This window comes from Micropterus dolomieu, linkage group LG22 (genome assembly GCF_021292245.1).
Source record: "Micropterus dolomieu isolate WLL.071019.BEF.003 ecotype Adirondacks linkage group LG22, ASM2129224v1, whole genome shotgun sequence".
Lineage (NCBI taxonomy): Eukaryota > Metazoa > Chordata > Actinopteri > Centrarchiformes > Centrarchidae > Micropterus > Micropterus dolomieu.
Genome location: NC_060171.1, coordinates 13,574,484 through 13,586,942, shown reverse-complemented (window position 1 = coordinate 13,586,942; position 12,459 = coordinate 13,574,484). Strand labels below are relative to the sequence as shown.

The 12,459-nt window shown below is 41.7% G+C and overlaps 1 protein-coding gene across 3 annotated transcripts in view; it reads left to right on the top strand.

Moving 5' to 3' along the window:
- The window catches only part of reln (reelin), a 104,065-nt gene that overhangs the window by 62,280 nt on the left and 29,326 nt on the right, over positions 1–12,459 (top strand). For all 3 annotated transcript variants that reach the window (XM_046036450.1, XM_046036449.1, XM_046036452.1), the window contains 14 exons: positions 2,248–2,280; positions 2,390–2,468; positions 2,598–2,694; positions 4,547–4,598; positions 6,105–6,213; positions 6,685–6,925; positions 7,175–7,320; positions 9,241–9,392; positions 9,538–9,653; positions 10,370–10,578; positions 10,935–11,063; positions 11,168–11,277; positions 11,479–11,545; positions 11,789–12,022. In XM_046036450.1, the coding sequence (XP_045892406.1) occupies positions 2,248–2,280; positions 2,390–2,468; positions 2,598–2,694; positions 4,547–4,598; positions 6,105–6,213; positions 6,685–6,925; positions 7,175–7,320; positions 9,241–9,392; positions 9,538–9,653; positions 10,370–10,578; positions 10,935–11,063; positions 11,168–11,277; positions 11,479–11,545; positions 11,789–12,022 (1,774 nt within the window). The remainder of the gene's footprint in view (positions 1–2,247; positions 2,281–2,389; positions 2,469–2,597; positions 2,695–4,546; positions 4,599–6,104; positions 6,214–6,684; positions 6,926–7,174; positions 7,321–9,240; positions 9,393–9,537; positions 9,654–10,369; positions 10,579–10,934; positions 11,064–11,167; positions 11,278–11,478; positions 11,546–11,788; positions 12,023–12,459) is intronic.

Below are 12,459 nucleotides of genomic sequence, written 5' to 3'. Positions count from 1 at the left end.
TGTGTGTGTGTGTGTGTGTGTGTGTGTGTGTGTGTGTGTGTCTGCATGCTTGTGAGTTTAAGCCCTGGCCAGGGAGATACAGGCATTAGCAGAGATGAGCCGCAAATAGAGGAGGCAGTAATTGAAGTCTTTAAGAAAGTGAGAGGGGATTAATCCAAGTGAAATGAGCGCCACTGTCTCCCCCCAATGCGCAGAGGGTTAGCCAGAGAGAGACAGAATGGGTGCGGATGGAGGGGTGGGCAGGAGGGAGAGATTGTGATAGAAGGAAAGTGAGAGAGACAGCAGGAGAGCGTGATGAAGCATGGTGAAAGAAAACTGTAAATGAGGCCCTTTTGGAAGCTTGAAGGGATTATCCACCCAAAAAAAAAATCTTTGGGCCTTTCTCCAGCCAAATGGCCTCACTAGAAAGACTGAGAGCGATTTATAAGGGTTTGTTTAAGAGAGAGACGGGAGAAGACTGTAGAGAGCAGAATACCAACCAAGCATTTATTACTGTGTGTCAGTTTGAGCGAGTGGATTACCAGGAATCCGGTTGTACTACATGCTCTTTTCAGGTTGAATACATAAAATGAACAGATACTCATTTAAACTGAGCACACAACTGCATATTTCACTGTTATTATAGTTTAATAAGGATGTTAATAAGGCACAAGAAACATGAGAGAGTTCTACATGCTGGGAGTGACAGCTCCTCTAAACATGTTTTGAATCAGCAGACATTGGGGGATTAGAGGGCGAGGAAGGGAGAGAGCAAGAGCGACGGAGAGGGAGGAAGAAGGCCCTTTGATCTGCTTTTAATGGGCTTCATCGTCAAGCCCGAGCTCCAGCCATGGAGCTGATCGTCAGGGCCCACCAGAGCAGCGACAGTCACAGCCACTGAACCCCCCAGCTCTGTCACACAGGCCACTAAGACGGCAACTTCTACAGTCAGCATGAAACTTTACCACCACTCTGTGAAAAGTAAATCCATTTGTAAGTGCCCGGCATTTTGGATCCAATAGGAAGAAATGAGGGCAGCTAATGAAAGTGAAGCTTGAACTCAAAGTAAAGACATGTGGAGAGCCATTGCTATAGTAAGAAACCTTTTTTTTTGATAATCCCTCCTCTCTTGATTCAGGTTCTCTTGTTTATGAGGGGTTTTAGGTGAGCTTGCTCAAATGTAAGCCCCACTCTCAGAGGAAATTTTAGAACCGTTTGAAATAAAGTATTAAAAAACTTGAAATTAAAGTTTGGGATGAGTCCTCACTGTGTTATCTTAGCGTGTTTTATCAGGTGGGCAGGCTCATCCTGGATGGAGAATACTGTGCTAGATTATCCTTCTCTTCAGTCTGGAGAGAGACTGTCTTAAAAAAAAAAAAAAAAACACCTACCAGAGCAGAGTAAAGAAGCTCAAAGGGTGGCATGTTCACTTAGGTTAAAGCCACTGTTCCATTGTGACTGATCATTAAACAAGGATAAACTCAACTTCTCTAAAATGGGCATGCAACGTAAATATTCCAGTGTACCAGCTAATAAATTATAGTTTCCACTAAAGTAAGTATCAAAAAATTCCTCATTTTGATTTATAAAGTTTTAAACCTCACTACTACCTCCTTCGTGTAACACAAAGGTCATACCCATACTGTGCAACTTCATGGTATTTTTCTAAAATGTGGACATAGACTGTATTCTACAAAGTGTTCTCAGTGATTGAGTTAAACCCAGTTTTTTTAAAACCCATGTTTGATTCATTAAGTCTTAACACTCACTACACCCCTGCTCTTCTCAGAGCTGTGTATCCCCTGAGAGAGATTGATGGTTGAGTGTGTTCGCAAGGCAGTGGCCACAGATTACAGCACACAGGCGCCTCTGGGGAGGATGGCGGTTAATTGGCATTGAACCGTTAATCATGGCCGCCCGGCCATTCATTACTGAAAGGAATTAACATCAGCAGCCAGGAGACTGCTGCCTTGGCAGGCCAGGACACAGAGGAAGTTTGTTTCACTCAGAGATGATTTAGGAATGGACCCATTTTCCTGCACTTACTGACTAGTACACATTTTCTACATGCAGTTAACAATGCAAAATCTGCACCGATATGAAAAGACTGCGAAGTCTGCACTTGTACTTTTGTTAATATATTAAAATGAAGGTTCATACATGCACTTCTCCAGCTCTTTATCTGCCCATGAAGTAACTGCCTGCTAGTTAGGCCTAGGACCGACATCAGACTCTCTTTATTACTCTCTTCTTCTCTGTCTGTTTCAGCTCCAACTGAGTCCCCATTGAGACCAAGTCTTGGTGAGTCTGCATTTCGTTTCATGCTGTTCTTTTCTTTTGACATAATCACACAGGTAATTACAACATAAAAGGACAAAGTATCATACATATGGTGTATGTGTTTGTGTAGTGGAGCTCCACGGTAAACATGCTGTGCTGCGTGATGACTTTGACTCCAACCTCCGAGGAGAAATGGACCCAAGCATCTGGTAGGTGAAAAGGTTGCGACTCGTCTCGTAATCTTAGGATTTAATCATTATCTACATTTTCGGTGCTCTGCATTGATACATTTGCTTTTGTAAATCAATCCTCTCTCTTCTCCTCTTTTCTCTTCGCAGGTCTGAGTGCAGTAACTGTGAGGTGGGAGAGCAGTGTGGTGTACTGATGCATGGCAGAGCGGTCACTTTCTGTGAGCCCTTTGGAGAACGAGAGCTGGTAACTGCCATGTTTGACCACACTGCGACCGCTTTACGTTTTACGGCCCATTGACCATGCATCCAAACCAACCACTCAGTAGCCACAACCACAAGAGTAAATTACAGAACACACTGCAGTAGAATCTCATGTTTAAACAAACTGTATCTCTGTAAACTCTCCATTCACTATTGTGCCATTCTAACAAAGAAGATTATGTCTGGTTGTGGTAAAGAGCTGGAAATTGGCCTAGCCTTTGTCTTTTTGCCTTTTTCTAGCTGTTCAAAATTAACTTTAAAATAATAAGCTTAGATGAAACAAAATCACACATGCGTTTGGTCTGTTTTCATGCGTTAGACTCAGCATGACTAAACATGCCCAAAAATATGGGACCAAATAGCTGTACCTCAAACAAAACATAATTAAAAGTAAACATGGAGCCAATATGAAACAGTTTAATGTTCGCCCTATGTTTATGGTATAAATGAAAAGCATGCTGACATTGTCCGGCTTAAAATGTGGAAGAACTGATATCACTTCTTGCACATTTAATGTAAATGGGTTGATAACTTGTGCATAACAGCTTTCTTTCAGTCTTCTGTCAGCCTTAACTCAAAATATTACAGCACTTGTTTGGCATGTATGAGTTTTTTCTGCTGTAGTTTTAACTAAAACTTACCTCTGGTACCACTACTTTTAAAAGTGAAAATGACAACAGAAGGAGCACAAAGGAATGAATACCATATCATGATCATTATAAAGAACAGTAGTATCGGGAAACTGCCCGACATGTGGTGTTGCAGACACACACATCATACCCACACACACAAACACACACACACAAACACTCATAATTGCTTATCAGACCTTTCATGCCCTCTGTCTTTCTTTGTAATGTTGGTTTTCGACTGTTTACTCTGCTTTAAGAGATGAAAGCCAGTCAGCAGCAGAGAAGTGCTTTGTGCCTCATGATTCTATTTACTTCTCTGATAAACAGTTGCTTTGTCTGTCACTGTTCCAAATGTTTGATGCCTCTGCCTGGCAGCTCTTCTGTCAATTGCAACAAGCATGCGCATCCAGAAACACAGAAACATTTACACACACAGATAGTCACAAATACAACACAATCAACAATGAGAACATACATTGATGTACACACAACCTGTCATCACACACACACACATACACACACACACACGCACACACACACACACACATCTCATTGACAGTATCCAGTCCCTAGGCTCTTACCCTAACATTAGCCATCACAACTACATGCCTAACCTTAACCCTTATCCTAATCCTAACCTTAACCCAATTTTAACCTGAACCCTAAAACCACGTCTTGACCCTCAAAAAGCAGTTTCTACCCATGGGGTGTCCACACAGTGACATAAGTCCCCATCAGTTAGTGTGCATTCAAGTCCCCACTGGGATATAAAAACATGAAACACACACACATACAGGACACATGCACATACACACAATAAAACAGATTTTACATATGAGTTTATTGATAATATACAAGAGATGCTGCACCAGTTTCCCATTTAAAGAGTACCTAAACACCAGGTGTTTTTTTACTCACCTAAAGTGGTTGAAGTTTTCACCCTTCTGCAGTGATATAGAAATGTCTTCAGAAGGTTTGAAAACACCTGACATCATTGTTAGATGTTGTTACAGGTGTAATGAACTTCACACTTCAAATCAGAAAACATCAAACACGCAAAACTTTTCACTTTAGTGGTAAAAACACTTACAGATCATATTGGAAATACATCGGCCTGAGTTAGTATTTAATATTATTTCAAATTTAAACTAGATTTTAATATTTATGGGTGATATCCTAACTTACCTTGTGTATCTTCCCCAGACAACTGTACCTCTCAACACTAGCACAGCCTCCGTCCTGCAGTTTGCCCTGGGTGAGTATAATATCTCCACACTAGTGCTGTAATCAAGACCGCCCAAACCGAGACCAAGTCAACACCAAGACCAGAATTTATCGAGTGCGAGACAAGACCAAGACTTTTAGGGGCTGAGACCAAGACCAAGGGAGGGCGAGACCGAGTCAAGGCCAAGACCAGTTCCCCACAATACATGACACACAATAAAATGTACATTTTTAATTAGGGTTATTGGTTGCATTTGAAGCAATACGTTTTACATCCAATCAAAGTCTCGGGACCAAGACCGTTCTCAAGTACTACAACACTACTTCACACGCATTGCAAAAAGTAACTATGTTGAGACATAATTTGTATAACAGGCTTATGTGTGAGACATTATCAACCCTGTTTATATACCATAGCCCTGCGTGCAACAGTCTTTTCCTGCCAGGACAATAGATCCCTTTGTCATGTTCAAGAAATAAGCATCTTTTGCCCTGTTACATGCCAGTAAGCCAATTGGCTCACAGAGTATTTCTGTGTTTCTCTGTCTTTCTCTGCCTCTCCTATCACAATAATGAATGATTTACAATATTCTGGAAAGACACCCAGAAGGCCATAGCAGAGTTTTTAGAGGTGTTGTATTTTTCATGTCCATTACATGCATCCGCCAGTTCTCATGGGAACGCCACTAGGAGGAAATAAGAGTACATACTGTAGCGACAACCGCTCTCACCCTCACTCCCCCTCCTGTAATTCTCTTTCTCTCCCTTTGCCCATCTCTTGTTCTGTCTGGCTGCGCTCTGGTTTGCAGGTTGTTAATATGAGTTTGCGCTGCAGTAATGACGAGTATGGAGCAGTTTAGTAGTGCAGTGCAATGAAGTGGTGGCAGGTCAATGCACAGCTGTGTTCAGTGGGGATGGAGCAGCACCGCAGGGCACTGACCTGACATGGACACTGCACACCGACAGGCAGTGTGGGAGGAGGGGGAGAGGAAAGGTGGGGACGTGGAGGTTAGCCTGCTTCCCCCATTAGCAACCTTTGACCCCGCTAGCTCCCACAGAACCCTCACAAACTCGCATTTTAAAAGTACAAAAATAGTAGGATCTCGCACAGACTCATCAAATAGAAATGCACAAGAAGATGGGCACTCACACACAGATGCACTGACAATATCTAGCTGTAGTTAGCTATAGAGTCTTTGATCCTACATCAGCACTTCTACTCTGATAACCTCTACCCAACCCCTTCATATTTCTCTCAGCCCTGTTAAGCTGTTGATCACTTAGTTCCACAATGACACCATTTAGATGTAATTTTCCACTTGGCTGAGGGAGGGAATGTGAGAGCAATCAGTCAGAAGAAGCCACCATGCCGTGTCTGGCTGCCCCTCAGGGCATGCAAAGGATCATTGCCCTGCTGATAAAATTAAATTGCTGAAAAAAAGGAAACAAGCTAACTCATTCTTTAATTCTTCCCTCTTCCTCTTTAGCTGTTCATGGTCATATATGTCTGTCCTCTGTGTGTGTTTATATTTCCCAGGCTCAGGCTCCTGCCGGTTCAGTTACTCAGACCCCAGCATCACTGTGTCATACAGCCTAAGTGGTATCGGCAACACCTCAGATGACTGGATCACACTGGAGAAGATCAGGTCTCTCTCTCTCTCTCTCTCCTCTTATTTCTTCTTCCTCATCCATCCCACAGTCCCTCCATCTGTTATGAACACCCGCCCTCTCTTTTTTCCCTCATTCACACCTCCCCCTCTCAATTTGTCATTTCTCTCCTGTTTGAGTCTCTATGATCCCCCTATTTTCCATCCCTCTATCTTTTTAGTCAGCGCTCAAACAGAGGCATAATGTAATGATAATGTCTTCTAACTACAATATTTAGCTCCAGTAAGTGCATGTTGTGCTTTTGTGTAGACACAGAAACCAACTCATGGATCAACTATGAAATCCCTTGGACTCATTCTGCAACCTACTTTTCCATATTTGGCTATTTCAGCCTTATTTCAGTGATTAATGATGATTATTTAATGCATAAACATGTAACAGAATTTGCACAGCCTCCACACACACACATTCACAGAGACCCTCATGTTGTATGTTTTTCTCTCCTCTAGAGCCCCTACCAACAGCAGCACCGTCGTCCACCTGCTTCCGCTGCCACATCAGTCCAGGGCTGATGCCGTTCGCCTCCGCTGGTCTCAGGAGGCCCCCCAAGGCCCCGAAGGCTATGAGTCTTGCTGGGGGCTGGACAATGTGCTTTTGGTCAATGCTGCCCACAGAACCCCCCTAATGGAGGACAACTTGGACCCTCCAGACACTGCCAACTGGCTCTTCTTCCCTGGAGCTACTGTCAAGGTACATCGATAAACCGATGGATATTTACATGGATTTCCTGCTTAACACATGGATTTCATTCACAAAGGGTCAAAATAATAAATAAACTTGCTGTTGCTTGAAAGACTTATGCTTATGAGGTGCTTTCACCATTAAATCAGGGACAACAGCATTTCGACAAGTGCTTCAATTTACAGTTGATTTTTGGGTTGGTTATTTTTGAAGTAGTTACTAGTTGCACGTATTAACACCTGTGCTCTCATTGGCCAGCATGCTTGTCAGTCCGAGGGCAATGCCCTGTATTTCCATGGTGGTGAGGGGGTTGGCCAGAGCTTTGCCTCCACCAGAGACATTGACCTGCATCGTGAAGAGGGAAGGAGCTACTGGGAGGAAGACTTTGAAAGCCCGCCCTCGAAGTAAGTCAAGATGATGGTCTCATTTCTTCCCCCACCCCCTTTACTGGACCATTTTATCTAAATGTATCCAACGAAATCTTTATTTCTATTGCAGCTCTCTCCAAAGTGCTTCAAAAGTGCACATAAAAAAGAGAAAATACAACAAAACAATTACAGGAAAAGGTCAAACTAGACAAATAAATCTAAATATGATACAAACAGCAATGTACCACTGGAGTGTTACGTTAATAGAATGCCAATCATTACAGATTTACAGGTTTTTAAAAGCTATTTAGGCTTTTTGGCGCTGACTCAGCTGACCTGATACTAATATAGTAAAATCAAATTTAGTTTCCAGAACTTAGAAAATAGTATTTTATGGTTTTAAAAGATCAAAAAATATAACAGTGCCAAACCGTAAATGTTTAAAAGGAACATCTGAAACACAAAAATCAAAACAACACAAGAAAACATGAATGTAGGGTCAGTTTTGGATGATAAATTTGACTTTAGCACCAGGCTACATATTAGCAGGGAAAGCGAGAGTTAACAGAGGGGGAGGATTTTGGTATTATATCAGGGCTCGGTTATTTCTCTGTGCGTGTATACATTTACATGCTTTGACACCTGTCACTTGTCATATGTCAAGTGGTGCGACATGCAGCGTGTTGAAGTCTTGGGGGCTGACACAGGTGAATGCCATGCCTCTGACTGCTACAGAGACAGCAGTCCATCTGTTCAGAGTGAAACACACACGCATGCAAACACACACTGGACAGCAGACAGCTAGGAAACACTGTCAGAAGCACTGTAAGAGGTAGAGAGATAAAAGGGGAGAGATGATAGATAGTGTTACTGCCAGAGAGTAATTAACGGCCTCATGCAGAAGCTATGTCAGTGCATTTTTCCATTCCACGAGAAGGACCTAAAACAGGAGCATGTTTCTACTGCCGCCCTGCACCCTCACACCTTCCTTCTACATGCCAACATGCTACAGTGCGTGCTAGCTCTCACCCAGCAGGCATCATGGGATGACACATGTTTGAGGTAGACAAGAGAGTCTTTGCTTGTGTTAATGCTATCCTCCACTAAGTGTCATTTAACCCTACACTGGCTGTGACAGAGACACACCAGATTGTATACTGTATGGCAGAAAATAGAGAGGAACATGGGGGAAAGGGAAGGGGAGAGAAGGAGAAATAGGGAGGGGAGGTAGAGGAACACAGGAGAGGGCTGACACACTGAGTTAACTTCTGTCAGTGCTAATGAGGATCCTCTCTCCACTGTGCAAAAATATGTGTCTGCATGTGTGTGTGTGTCCTGTATATGTAAGTCCTCTTCCAGGTGATTTATGCCATATTCCTGACATTATGTATTTGTTTACTGGTAAGGTGTGAATTATGGCAACTTTTTACTGACTTCAGTAATACTCTAGAGAGATGCTGTGTGAAAGTGTTTGCATCCTATAATTTCTGTGTCTGTGTGCTGTTATGTCAGTAAAATCTCATTTGTGGTTAATATTTATCTAAGATTAAGTGTTTAAATTACACAGTAAAGGTAGCTCCTCTGTTTCTCTTTCTATTTCATTAATGACTAATCTGTTAACATTACCTTGTGATTTTCAGGCTTTCTTTCCTTCTTTAACTAAATGTACTCTCAAGAATTAATTGTTGATACTTTTAAACTATATTCTATATATATATTTAAACCATGTGACTGCGAAAAATATTAGCTACCATGAGTTATTAAAGTTTTGTTTAAGAGTAACACATCATGTGGCCTGATTGCTTGAATGCCTTGTTTTTTAGAATTATTGATGTGGCATAAATTTCAGGTACCACTGATTTCCCAAAATAAATACATATCATTTTGATAAACTTACTTTAACTTACTAAACCAGCACTCCCTAACTGTGTTCTTTTTTTTTTTTTTTTTACTCAGCTGGGACATAGAGGGAGCTGACTATGGGACCCAGTGTGGAGAGATTGAGTCGGGCTCAGCACTAGTGTTTGAGAAGGAGGGCCGGAGAAGAGTGTGTACCCCCTATCTTGACACCACATCTTATGGCAACCTACGCTTCCACTTTACCATGGGTATGGAAATCCTCCATCCATAATATTTTGATATGTATTTGGGTCAAACAACAGTAGCTTTACTTAATACATCACATCACAGCCCAATATTTTTTGCGCATGTGTATTACATTGCATAAACACAGTGAGGCTTGTTTGTGTTTAGGTGGTGGTGACTGTGATCCAGGAGAGTCCCATGAGAACAACGTGATTCTGTTTGGAAGGTCTGAAGGCAGGAGGGAACGTGTGGTGCTCGACACTCTTCCATACTCTTCTTACAGGGTGAGACATACACAACATATTCTCACCAAAAAAATATGTGCTCTGTCAAATCCTCAGAGTTAATTAACCTGAAGTGCTCACTTTACTGCATACGAGTAAATTGATTATACCATCACAGTTCATTTAAATTCTAGTCCATCTATCCCACCATATAAAATGTTCAAACTGTTAATGAAGTGGCATCATGTTATGGTGGTGGATTTTTAGGTGTTTGACTATAAAGCCTTGTTTTTACTAGATACTCTAGATCACAACGGCAGTGTTGTTCAGATTAATAGTATTAATTAAGACATTTTCGAATAGATTTTGATTGTGTGTAAAATATATAACAGAATCATGTTTCCTGCTTAACCAGCACATTTCCAGACTTGATTAATATATTTCTATCAGAGACTAAACTATTAGATCATTAAGAGATCAGCAGGTATTTTGATAAATGATAAATCATTAAGTCACTTTTTAAGCAAAAATGCAAAACATACTTGTTCCAGCTTCTCATCTGTGAGGATTGGTTGATTTTCTTTGTCTTATGTGATAGTAAACTGGACGTCTTTGGGTTTTGGACTGTTGGTTAAACAAATCAGGCAATTTGAAGACATCATCTTGAGCTTTAGGGAACTACGATTGTATAACAAACTGGTGACTTTTTCCCTATTTTCTAATTAGTATCTTCCCTCTGGTCTGATCTATTCTATCTTCCATTCCTCCTATCTCAGACTCCTGCGGTGGTATCGGTTGCACTGCCCACTGAGCTACAAACACCAGTCACCCAGTTCTGCCTGGAGCAGCGGTCACATGGGGGTGCTAACCGCCATGTATGGGCCGTGGACTTCATGCAACTGCTCCCTGTGCTGCCTGGGACCCACACACATGTCGCTCAGTTCTCCATCAACCTAGGCTGTGGTTCCTACCAGCCTGCCAACAGGTGTGACACATTTTAGAACTAGGTTAGACAAAGCTTTTATGTGGAAATACCACTTTTTTTGTCAAAATCATGAAATTGGGCTGCAACAAAGGAGGCTTTCACACGCCAAGTGAGACACCCTAGATTCTCTCGGTTATTTTGGTGTCAAGAATGGTAACTAATACTTCTAAACAGCAGCATCTAGAGAAAGCTGAACTCGGTTGGCCTCTAAGAATAAGACATGATGGAGTGTAGTATGTTAAAAATATATTTTTTGTTTAATTCCTAGGTTCAAACTTTTGAAAGTTCTTCAGTCATTTTAGACTTTTTTAGATTGAAAATGAAAAGATAAGATGTTCTCTGTTATTTTTTATTAGTGTGAGTCTGGAGTTTTCCACCAACCACGGTCGCTCCTGGTCTCTGCTCCACACTGAGTGTCTGCCTGAGCTCTGTGCCGGACCCCATCTCCCTCACAGCACCATCTACTCCTCTGACAACTACAGCGGGTACGAATGAGTCTGAACCTCTGTATGTGTGCGACTGTGCTTGTGTGCATATCTTTGTCAGTCAGTCACTGTGGATGTATGCATATTGTATTTTGTCTCTCCAGGTGGACCAGAATCTCTATCCCTCTGCCAAATGCTGCCTTGTCAGAGACTACACGGTTCCGCTGGAAACAGTCCGGCACTGGAGTAGGCAGCATGTGGGCTATAGACAATGGTTGGTACTGTACATAAAGTTTACATGGTGATCTCAGTGTCATGAAAAGCCATTATTTTATTGTTTACTTAGACCCTACTAATACGCCCTAAAAAACTAACCTACAAAATACAGTGTTGCATACATTTTTATTATAGCTCAAATAAATGTACTTTTTTGCAGTTAATATAATTTTTAATTTCCATGCCTGTTTTGCTTCAGTGTATATTGGTCCAGCCTGCCTTCGTTTCTGCTCGGGGAGAGGACATTGTTCTCGCACAGGCTGCAAGTAAGGATCTGCTTTTTATTAAACCAAATAAATCCAATGTCTCTCCTTCAAAATGAGTCTGCTCATTATCCATCTAATGCCTTACAGCACCAATCACCATTCAAAATTAATCAGATTGTATTATGCTTATGATTTATTAATGGATTTTCATTATCTCTGTCTTCTTTTCCTCGTTTATATCCTTCACTCTTTTTAATGTCTCTCCTCTCCTCTCCTCTCCTCTCCTTTCACTCCATCTCCCAGATGTGACCCAGGCTTCAGTGGTCCAGCCTGTGAGCTTGCCTCCCAGACCTTCCCCGCATTCCTGTCGGAGGGTTTCTCCAGCCCACGCCTCTCCTCCTACCACAGCTTCTCCTCACTTCGGGGAGCTGAGGTCAGCTTTGGCTGTGGTGTACTGGCTAGTGGCAAGGCGTTGGTGTTCAACAGGGACAGCAGGAGACACTTGGTCACTGCTCCACTTGACAGTTCCCAGGCCAGGTAATGAAACTGCCAGGGGTGAAAGAATTATTCAGATCCTTCACTGAAGTAAAAATACTAATACCACACTGTTTATATACTCCACTACAAGCAAAAGCCCTGCATTCAAAACCTTACTTAAATAAAAATATGTACGTATTATCAACCACATATGATGTTAATGTATATGTTGCATTTTACTGCTGTAGATGTGAAGATTGTGCCAATTTTAACTACTTTATATACTGCTGGGTAGTTCAGTCTACAGCACTGTATCATTCTATAAGATCATCATGTGTTTGTAGTATCACTGTCCTGTGGGAACTATATTTGGAGATATATATGTTTGTCATTGGACAGGAAGGGTATGAAAAACTGTAATCTTAACATTAACTCACTCCATATATGTGTACATCAGCATGCACATATTCAGATTTTAATTCATCAGTAGATTACTT